This window comes from Arvicola amphibius, chromosome 14, assembly GCF_903992535.2.
Source record: "Arvicola amphibius chromosome 14, mArvAmp1.2, whole genome shotgun sequence".
NCBI lineage: Eukaryota > Metazoa > Chordata > Mammalia > Rodentia > Cricetidae > Arvicola > Arvicola amphibius.
Window position 1 is genome coordinate 31,871,118 of NC_052060.1, and position 11,986 is coordinate 31,883,103.

An 11,986-nucleotide genomic window follows, 5' to 3' on the forward strand; every position below is an offset into this window, starting at 1 on the left:
AAACATAGTGACTGATATCAGCTCTGAGATGCCAAAGGAAGTGCTAATATCTACAGTAAGAACCTGAGACCATGGAGAAGGAAAATGAAAGTCATGCTGTTTTTGTTTACACCTCAAACTACAAAACCGTCAGTGCTACAGGGTAAATAACAAAAGGCATTCAGCATCTCTAGGTAAGTATAAGCAAAAGCCAAGGACATTGGTACTACACATGCATTAAAATAATAAAGAACTGTACCCAACAATTTGTAGACATTCTACCTTAGGCCTACATGCTATTAAATAATACTGATAAAATATGCATTGTAATGCTTTTAGATTAGAAATATATCTGTATGTCTTCTGCCAGAGTTCCAATTATACGTAAATTTAGGAAATGAAATTTTCCTATTTGTAAATATCTATGGTTACCTTTTAATGAAATGGCTTTTTATTTGCAGATGTGATTCTGGGTGGAGATCATGACATTTATCACCTGCTTCCAAGTCCTGGGTTTTTTTCCTAAAACCTGGGGTAGAAACGGGGGGGGGGCATAAAATTATTTAAATTATCTTACAGACTCTATCCTACTCAATTTTACATTTATGTAAGTAAGCTAACAAAAAATATGCAATCCTTTTGTGCAAGTAAAGAACAAAAAGCATATTCTTCAACACAACTAAAAATAAGATACCCACCGCACCCACCCACCCCCCACAATTTTTCTGTTTGTTTAATGAAATCTTTTATAAGCAAGAAGCAAGGCTACTTGTTCTTAGTATGTCGGCAATCCCAGAGCAGTGTTATTCTGGCTCATGTGTACTGAGAAAATGTTAGGGGAAGTATCCTGCATCCGAAGACATGGTAACTCTAAGAATGCCTATTACCATTACGGCCTCCTCCTTTACACGATGAGAAGCCATTTGCCTTACCTCATGGGAATGTTTAGGGACATCAGTTGAATTAAAATGGTGGGATGGTATTTAAAAGCACAGAAGACAAACTCCTACCTATCAAGGCATGTACATCTTTATTAAATTATTATATTTGTGTACAAACAGACTTTGCAAGGCTACATAACTTGCTCAAGAATATATCTGTAGCAAACGCAGAACCAGATCTGTATAATTCAAGCCTGTGCGTTCCCTCTCCAGTGCTGGGGATGGATTTGAGGGCTTCTACACAACAGGTAAGCACTCGACCACTGGGCTCTCTCTACCCAGGCTCATGTCCACTCTCTTCTCTTGTGTGACTTAACTTACATGCAATTCTAACAATGACTCAAGTATTTTGAATGTTATAGGCATATGAAAAATAGCTTTACAACTTGATTAGATATTGTTAAGTAACACTGTAAATTCCAAATTCTAAATTCCTAATTTCCTGTTTAAAAAACTATTTAGTACCTGGGAGGCAATATTGTAGCATGTAAAAGACAGCAGCTCTCCCTTCTTCTAGTTCTTTCTAAACATCAGTTCTTGGAAGACTGTCCACTAGACAGGCCTTAACAATATTAATGTTCAGAGTAAAGTATCTGGGCAGCCTTACTTAAAATTAAGAGCTCTTAGTAATTTCCACCTCTATTTGACTAAAAGCTAAAACCGAGAAGTGTGCAACAAGAGGCTGAGACAATGTGCATCTTACAGCAGTTACCTAAGGGCATTCTTGTTTCTGAAGCAAATGTGTGAGGAACCTGAGAATATGAACAGCTAAGCACAGGAGATCTGAGACAGACAGGGTAACATCAATAAAACCACAAGGACAAAATTATAGCCAAAACTTAGAAGTAACTTTGGAATTTAGTAATTTACTTTGTGAATGCCCTAACATCAATAGCTGGAATTCATGTTGTTCACTGCCACACACTGGTGTTCTCAACAGAACAAAAGTTCAGTGAAGCCCTGGAAGCTGACTCAGAAGGTGACACCAAGTCTGAGAATGTGATTTTGATCCCTGGGACCCACAAGACAGAGGGAGAGAACTATCTCCCTCCCAAGCTGTTCCTGTGATCTCCACATGTGAACTGTGGCCAGGATGTGTGCGTGCATGTGCAAGAACATGTGTATGTAGATATGGATACACACACACGCACCTACACATTGTTGGTGATATTGTCAGTGGTAAAATTTAAGCTTTTAGATAAAATTTTGGAAAACTTGTATCTACTATTGTCATTTTTGCATCTTCCTAATACTCATATCCATGGTGATATTAATAAATAGCTAAGAATAAAATTTATCAATATCTTAAAGATTTGAGTAACTTAGCCAAGCAGGTCCCCTTCCCCAAATTTTAGATGTTACAATGTCATGTTCAATAAGATACCCTTTAAAGTGGAAGTATCAGTGTTGGGGCAGCTGGCCCAATCCCTGCGTTCAGGGGCGTGGCTGCCCCAGCGGAGTAGCATTCCCCTTAAATAGGATCGGGGCGCCGAAAGGAGCCCCGTTCTTTGCTCTCCCTCGCGTACCTTCTGCTCCGCTGGACCCTTGGTTCTGTAAGTTCCCTTATCTCCCCTTGTATTAAAACTGAGTAATTATAAAAGGACTATCGTGGTTATTTCCTAACCCCTCCGACCGCTGGCAGCCGACACATATCAGTGATTTTAATGAGTGCTGTCTGAAATGTACCTACTCTGGCTTCACGGTTTATATTGCAAATATCCCTGAGGAAACAACCACTTTGGTATGTGGAGTCATAGAAGAGTGCTGGCCATTTCTAGAACAAACAACAAAACCTGACATTTTCCAGCTTCCTTTCTGTGTGAAACTGGACCGTCTTCACAAATGAAGAGGCCACTACGGGAACGGTGGACGTGCGAACTTCTGTAGGGTGCGGCCAGGCATCCCCGCCACGCCCTCCTTTCACGGTCTGGTTTGTTTTTGGAAGCACTCATTTACAGTCAAACATTTCCCAACCGTTATCTAGGTTTGCCTTTATTCATCTTTCCAAAGCTTGATCTTCAGCTCCAAAGAAGTCTTGTTTATATCAGCATGTACTGATTTTTCTCTAAGTAAACGAATACTTTTAAATTTTTCTTTCTCCACCATCAGCATAGGATAATCATCAGCATAATCCTCAGAAACAAAATCTGCTACAGACCAATCCTGTTTTGAGATTATGAAGAGCTCCGAAACACAAAACTTGCCACACTTCCTGTCCTAGTTGTTGACAATAGTTTTGTTTTAAAAACGCCAGTGGTAACTATTCTGCCAACAATCCCCTTTCACACTGAGACAGGCTGGGGAAGTCAGGGAGCTTAGCCAATGATATACAGCTGGCAGGAAAAGCACAGTTAGGGGAAAGCCTCTGCTGTTCTCACTCCCTGTGAGCTTGCATTTGCATGTGGCATTAGTCTCTAAGCCCCCATAACCTGTCAGCACGAGGAGACTAAGACAGTAGTTTAAACATCTGATGACATGGACATTCTTTTTTCTTTTTTGATGTTTTAAAGTGCAGCTTAGGCAGGCAGGCAGGCAGGCCTAGAACTCATGATCCTCCTGCTCCGGCCTCCTCTACACATCCCACCAGTATATGCCACACAACAATATTTTTAAACAAGGTAATGCCACAGAAAATACCCAACTACCTAGCGTTACCAGTTCGCTATATAATTGAGAATTCTTGTTCTCTTTTGTACTTTTATCTGTTCCCATTGATTCCCCTGTCCTAACTTATCTGTTTGTCACATCTAAGAACTGAAGGCTACAAAGAAAGCAAAAGGAACACAAGCTTACAAACCACTGAGGTGCTCTAACTTAGGTGGCCTTTTAGTCCCTAAATAGAACTTCTTGGTATTTTATAAAACAAACAAATCTGATCATTCTAAATTCAACCGGAAAGTAAAGTTGACTAAGATAAATGTTACTCTAAAAAAGATCAATAGTTATGATCAGAAAGTTAAACTTTAGAAGTGACTTAAAGCTCTAGATTAGCATTATTTAATCATTGTACACTGATTAAAATTCATTTAACTTTGTGCCCGATGAATACAAATATGGTTTGTAAATACATAATAAACATCTTAAAAGAAACAAACAGTTCCTTCCTCGTCCCGATTATTCACACACGAGGCAGCAGGAGGCAGCAGAGGGCTTATAAACATTTCTGAAAATTTAATAGCACTGTGGCAGGCATTCAAGCCAGTGGTTTGAGTTCAGAATTCCAACTAACTTAAAAATAGATGTGTTATTTCTCTCTGCTGCTGACACAGACATCCACATGTCTTTACTGGGAGTTTTGGCTCCAAGGTCTTTATAAACCTGACAGTCCAATTTTAACGTTAACCCAGCACAGAAGAAACCTCAGTACTAAGGCAAGTGACTCTAACTCATGTTTACTGCTTCTGTAAGAATGACAGAACACAAAATTCCAGACGCTGGAATATATGCTTTGTCTAAGGCTTGTGTCTAGAACAGGTTCATGGAGAAATATGCTCACGAGTACAGTCTTCACTCGATGTAGTGAGGTTTAAAAACACAACGCTAATTATTATAGTTCTCAACTTACATACTTATTTCAACTTATAATTACAAAAGCTAAGCATTCAAGAATAGGAATCTAAACACTGACTTATTTACAAATAAAATGTAATTAAATGTTTCAGGAGAATCATGAAACTTTTAACTTTCTAAAAATATTTCATCTATACACTAAAAAGACAGCGAGATAAGTTAGTATATAGCAATCTGCTACATAAGACCTAAGCTTTGTAATGTTACAAACTAAAACAGTAGAAGTTAGTTACTTCCTTTGTCACTGGGATTATATTTTAAGGAAAAACAAATTTGTTATTTGGTTATAAATGAATTCCAACACTACAAGTTTAGTTCTTTTAAAATGCATAGATTATATTTCATAAAAGTTCAGAAAAGATTAAAAACTAAAAGTGGCACAAAGAATATACAAATACCCCTCAAATGGTCTAATATTAACATTTAATACCCCTTTAAACACCGGAAAATAAGTTGTATACATTATAATCTAATACCTCAATGCTACCTTCATCATACCGCCATTTCTACTACTTCTTCATCACATAACTAATGACTTCTTGCAAAAGCAGGCTGGTACTTTGAAGTTCTGTTTCACTTGTTCTTAAAGCTCTCATCTCCTGGTTCCTCTGTGCAGCGTCCTCTCCTGTTTTCTTTTATGGTTTTGCAGCTACTGAGACTCGGACCCTTAGGCAGCTGCTCCTTCCAGAGGCTCTGACTCCCACTGTCTCTCTTACTCAGCTTCCTTGCTTTCTGTCCTCTCATGTTTTGCAGTTTCCAGCTTTCCTGAATGATCAGTCCATATATAAGGTATTCAATACCATAAGGAATGGTTACAAAGCACATTATTTTCCTGATTTCTGGACTTGGTTCTTCACTGAACAATGAAACTTATTTATTGAGGTGATGAGCTCAACATCTTAAAGCTTAATACCATCTCTCTCTCACTTCCCTCTTTATTTTCCCAGCATATCTAGTTATGCTAGCCCCAACATGGCTTCTTCCCTTTCTCATCATGTATACCTCCCTACTACACTCAGTTCATGACCATATAGTTATCTTTTAGGTTAAGGCAAAATTCAGATAATTTTCTCAGTGCTCAAAATTCACCTTTACACTGCTACCAAAGAGCACAAAGCTGCAACCTGATATAGGTCCTATTAATTCCTCTTGCGATCATCTCATAACCTCCACGTCTAAACCACTCCAGGCCTGCATTTGTCAAACTTCCTACATTCTTCCTGTATGATCATTTCTGATAGCATACTCTTTGCATGTATCTTTTTATTGCATTGGAATTTGAAATCCCACTAGGAATTTAGAAGAGAAGCTAGAAATTTCAAGTATCATTATGGCAACTTCAAGAATATCCTTGTATTGCTGCAGAACTCATCATATGGTGATAAGGCTACAAGAATCTCTAGTAATAAAAAGCTGATGTCCTTGACTGGTCTTGACAGGCACTCACACACAGGGCAGATATTCAGAGACACACACAGGAATGCAAAAGAGTAAATTTCAAAAACAAACAAAAAAGCCAAACAAACCACCACAGGATTTGGCAGCACTAAAAAATGTTTACAGTGTTTAACTAAAAAATGTTGTAACAGTGTTTACAATAGGTAAAAGGTAGCAACAACTCAAATGTTCATCAACCAATGAACACATAAGCTCTAAGAAAATGAAGTTCCTGGACAGCAACAACAGATATGCCATCATGGATGGGGAAAGCCCAGGCGGCTCAACCTTACAAAGAATTGCAGACTACGATGGAATGGTGAGAGCAGGAGAAACAGTCTCACCCATGAAGAAGACACCGATTGGTTATCCAGCACCAAATGGTCAGCTCGGAAAACATGCAAATAACATTCTAGACTCAGCAGATTGTATTTATGTACTTAGGAAGATATATGTGCACATATGCTTATAATAAAAAAAAGGCGTCGATGGATTTGTAAAAAAAGCAAAGAGGGACACGTGAGAGCTTGTAAGGAGGACAGGGAAATGGGAAATGATACAATTATGTTATTATCTCAAAAAATTAAAGAAAATGACGTTCTCACATGTGTTACAGCATGGATAATCCCTGGGGTCATTATGAATAAAATGGCCCAGATACAAAGGATATACAAGAGCCTATCTGCATGAGGCACCAAGAGCAGCCAAACATGGTGACAAACAAGCCAAGAGAGCCTCAGTGCGGTCACAGTTTAGTTTCTTGAGGGGAGAACAGGAAGCTGTTTAGTGCGCAGAAAGCTTAGCTTTCAATTAAAGAAGTTTGGGGGATGGAGGCGGTGATAGCTAATGACACATAAAAATAAATTAGAATGGTAAGTTTTGTTAAGTATTCTTTACTGAACACTAATGTTCAATGTGTAAAGTCGCTGCGAACAGTAAGGTCTTCGTCCTCGAGGTCTCCATGGCCTTGTGTTTCACACCCACAGGAAACAAGGAACATTGATTGAACTTGCAGTTATTGTTCATTTCACTGACCTCTGCTGTGATTTCTGGCCAACCTTTTACTGTTTCCTGTAATACTTGTTACTTAGACTTTTATCGGGTTTTTAAAACAAGCCAGGCATTTTACTATGGGAAGGGAAAGTTACTTCCTTAATATAAAGTGTTTCCTCCTGATAGCAAACATTTGATGAAAACAAAATAAATTATCAAATAATCATTTTCAAGGCCTGTAACCTGGAAAATAAACTCCACAAAAAACCTTAAGGAGGATAAGGACTAAAATGTTTGATAGCTGGTTCTTTACAGCTGTTTACTGTGGACAGGTACACTCTGTCTGAATTCTAAAACTTCAAGTGTTCTCGTGCATCTCAGCAGCACCGCCCCTTTCCTCCCCATGGGCCCTCACGTTTGTCTGGCTTATAAGCGGCTGTATATTTCTAGCAAGTCACCTGTAATAATGCTACACCATCACATCTTATTTCCAAACTGATCCTTTTCTGATGACTTCTTGTCAGTCTTTCTTAAGTCTATGGTATCATTTCCGCTATTGCATGCACTTGTCAGTCTTTCTTAAGTCTATGGTATCACTTCCGCTATTACATGTACTTCACCCAGCTGTAGGCATTTGTAAACTACACTCCCCATTCCCCCTGCTATCATTTCCACTATTACAAATACTTAATTCAGCTCTAGGGATTTCTTAAAACTCACATCCCATTCTTAAAATTAGGCCTCCTTATAAGAGTTACATTAGACAATGGGGAGTGAGTAGAAAAACATGTGCCACTTCTAGTGTGACATTTCAAGAGCCTAGAGATGGTTTTCCATGCCGTATGTTCCTTTCATTCTTACAATTACAATACTGCTCGTATGAGGCCTTGACTGATACCTAGGAAAACATCCCATGTTGACCCTTACTGCACAGATATGAACAAGGCATAAGCCTATGACAAGACACTGCAATTTTGAAGCTAATGCCACTGTGTAAGTGTTATAGTTAATACTCCCAAACTGACAGAGTCTAGAATCGCTTAGGAAACATCTGGACATGAATATAAAGATTGGGGGACCAAGGTAGGAAGACACACACTAAATATGAGCAGCACCATTCCATGGACTGCAGCCTGGACTCAAAAAGTGAGCATTCATCTTTCCCTGCTTCCTGGCTGCAGATGCAATGTGTCTCAGCTCCTCAGCTTCCTGTGGTCGCCCATCCTCACCATGCTGAGCTCTAACTCTCTCAGAGTGTAAGTCAAGATGACTCAGGTCGCTTCCTCAGGTATATCACAGCAACACGAACACTGACTAACACCGTAAGCTAGAGCCTGTCTACCCTGATTGATGTTTCTCTTTCTCACTGCCTAGAGTAGCTAATGCCATCCTTTAAAAGCCTTTGAGCATGAACTTCCCTTATGGCAGGGAGACCAGCTCTGGCTTGCCATTTGGTGAGGGTATCTGGTATCTTGGCCTCAGTTCTGGTTCACAATTTAAAGCAGGCGGCCCATTATCTACATTCTGGCCTCAGTTCTGGTTTGCCATTGAAGGTAGGGAGTGCAAAGATATCAGTCCCCACCCTAGGTCACCGGACAAGGTTAGGTCATCAGCGGAGAATTCAGTCTCCCCCAGTACCATTTCCCTCTACAGCTCTTCCTTATTTATAGACTACACAGTTACTGTGGCAAGCCACTCTGGTTCCCCACTGTTCATGTCCTCCATATCCTATCCAAACTGTCCCCTCCGAAACCTACAAAGCCCAGAGAAATGACCTAGCTAACATTCCTGACACACAATTCAAATAAACAATTTAAAATATGTTCACATAACTCAAAGAGGACATGAATATATTCAAGAACACAAACAGCTGGATAAAATGAGGAAGTCAATTCAGGATACTAATAGAAGTCAATAAGGAGATAGCAATATTGAAGAAAAAATCAAAATGATAGAAATTAAAAATACAATAGGTGAAATAAAAGTTCACTGGAAAGCTTAGCCAACAGAATGGATCATGTGGTGGAGAAGACTTCAGGACTTGAAGGCAAAAGAGAGGAACAGGATTACTCAGTCAAGGTCAATGATAAATTTTAAGAGTATATATATATATATATATATGTGTGTGTATATATATATGTATATGTATATATACACACACACATATATATGCATATATATATATATGTACATTTAAGTTAGATAGAAAACCTTTGGAACACCATGAAAAGCAAAACTGATGAATTATGAACACAGAAAGAGAACAGGAAATACTTTCAATAAAATCACAGAACATTTCCCAAATCTTGTGAAAGAGATACCCATCCAGATATAAGAACATCATATAGATATGGCAAGAAAAGAAACCCATATCATATAGTTAAAATACTAAATATACAAGACAAAGTCTGCTGAAAGCTGCAAGTGATAAGGGCCAATACACATTAAGACAAGTCCATCAGAATAATTGCTGACTTCTCAATGGAAACTTTAAAAGCCAGAAAACCTGGAAATACATAACTCAAATTCTGAAAAAAATTACCACAGCTAATCCAGCTTAATATATCTAGCAAAACTATCTATACTAAATGAAGGAGAAAGGAAAATTTACCATTACAAAAGCAAGCTAAAGGAATTTATCACCCAAGACTAAGTCCTACAGAGGATACCTGAAAGATTTATTTCAGACAGAAAGGAAAGATAAGAGGTCCACAGAAAAAAACAAGAAGACAGTAGTTATACAAGAGGACAAACAAACAAACAAACAAAAACCAAAAAACCAAAAATCCCTAAAAAACCAAACCTACAAAATCAGAATGAAAGGAATCAATACACACTTTTCAACAATAATTCAATATTAATGATATCAATGTTCTTGGCAAAAACAGAAGAATGTAACAAATTGGATTAGAAAATAGAACCTTTCCTTCTTTCTGTCTGTTGCTTTCTTTTTTGTTTGTTTGGGTTTTTTTGTTTTGTTTTATTTTGTTTTTTTTTTTTTGTTTTGTTTTTTTGTTTTTCGAGACAGGGTTTCTCTAGCTTTGGGGCCTGTCCTGGAACTAGCTCTTGTAGACCAGGCTGGTCTCGAACTCACAGAGATCTGCCCTCCTCTGTCTCCAGAGTGCTGGGATTAAAGGCATGTGCCACCACCGCCCAGTCTTCTGTTGCTTTCAAGAAATGTACTTTGCCATCAAAGATGGTCTTAGGATGGAAGAGTGGAAGAAGTGTTTCTCAGTGGGAGGTTTTTCTGTATATGTGTTGCTTTTATTGGTTGATGAATAAAGCTGTTTCAGCCAATAGCTTAGCAGAGTAAAACCAGACAGGAAATCCTAACAGAGATAGAGTAGGTGGAGTCAAAGAGACGCCATGTAGCCTCCAAAGGAGAAAGATACTAGAACACTACCTGTAAGCCATAGCCTCGTTGAGATACATAGATTAATAGAAATGGGTTAATTTAAAATGTAAGAGCTAGCTAGGAATACATATAAGTCTTTGGTCAAACAGTGTTGTAATTAATATAATTTTTGTGTGATTCTTCAGGTCTGGGCGGCTAGGAAACGAAAGAAGTCTCCGATTACAAACAGGATGTGGAAGTATAAACCAAATAAACCTTTTCTTTCCCAAGTTGCTTGAGCTGTGGTATTTCATCACAGCAATAGAAACACTGACCAAGACATAGGTATATCATAACAGTGAACAATAAATCATTGTAATTCACTCTTTACTGAAACCATCAGGCATATTTAAGTGTAATTTTTACCTTCTAAGTGGTCTTTGCTCTGATGAGATATACACTCCACACTGTTTATATTTAGACTGCTCATCTTAATCTGTTCACTGGAAAGGAAAACACACACACCAAGCACATAAGTTATTGTGAATTATCTTTTTTTCTTTCAAGAAAAAGGAAATAACATTTGTTAAAACATTCCTGCATGCTATTCTAAGAATTTAATGTAATGTTTGTTATTGTTCTATTTTGTTTTACAGTTCAAGATGACCTAGAATCCACAATCCTCCTGCCTTTGCCTCTGAAGTGCTACAATTAGTGGCATGGCTTAATGCATACTATTTAATTTATAGCTTACAAACACTTGAATGTAGTTACACTCCTTAGGATGAAAAATTGGTTTGTAAATCAAATTATTCTGCCCAATAGTTAAGATGCACATTTCTGTCTTTAGAAAGTCCTGTTCTTTCTACTCTGTGTTACTGCATTTCCAGAAGTGTAAGAAATTTAGTACTAAGAAAAAAGTTCCTTTAATTCTTGATGGAAACAATTATTTTAGCAAAGCAGAATCAGCTGATTTGTATAAACCTGATTTTTTTAAAAAATGAATCAATGTGGTCAAGCACTAGGTAAAATTAAGTATGCTTTTGAAAAATTAAAAACAGGAAAAAGTAGTAAGAATGATTCTAAGAAAACACCCACTAGACTGAGAGCAAGCATGTTCAGGAGATTACAGAGAGGAATGTACTATTGATAACAATAAAAATTATATATTTAGAGTTAATGAACTGATCACAAATTTATTTTGCTCAATTACTTTATATTTGCTTCCATGGAAATATAGGTAACAGAAACTACCCAGTTCTGAGATACAAATATGTGTGTGTGTGTGTATGTATGTATATGTGTACATGTCTATATACATATATATTATCTCTGACACATATATTTTATATATAATATAAATAATTCAACAATGAATTCAAAGAATTCACCAATCAGCTTAACTAAAGTACCAATTTAAGTCAACACTTGAAAGCCTTCACTAAAAAATCAACAGTTGAGAGGAAAAGCTGGCTCGATGGTGAAGAGCACAGGCTGCTCTTCCAGAGGACTAGTCCAATTCCCAGCACTCACATGGCAGCTCACAACTGTCTGTCACTCCCAGGGCTCCAATACCTTCTTCTGGTCTCAACAGGAACCACATATATTTGGCGCCAGACATACAAGCCAAACACCCACACACACAAAACCAAATGAGTTTATTTTTTAAAAATCAAGTTGAAAATAATGAAAATAAAGCTATACTTTTGTAGTTTTCAAGTTTCCTAGACAC

General features: G+C 37.8%; 1 protein-coding gene across 3 annotated transcripts in view; it reads right to left on the reverse strand.

The window, feature by feature from the left end:
* Window positions 1-11,986, reverse strand: part of Usp53 (ubiquitin specific peptidase 53) — a 62,681-nt gene that overhangs the window by 4,147 nt on the left and 46,548 nt on the right. For all 3 annotated transcript variants that reach the window (XM_038311448.1, XM_038311447.1, XM_038311449.1), the window contains 2 exons: window positions 10,681-10,757; window positions 412-508 (listed from right to left, as the gene is read on the reverse strand). In XM_038311448.1, coding sequence (XP_038167376.1) covers window positions 412-508; window positions 10,681-10,757 — 174 coding nt within the window. The remainder of the gene's footprint in view (window positions 1-411; window positions 509-10,680; window positions 10,758-11,986) is intronic.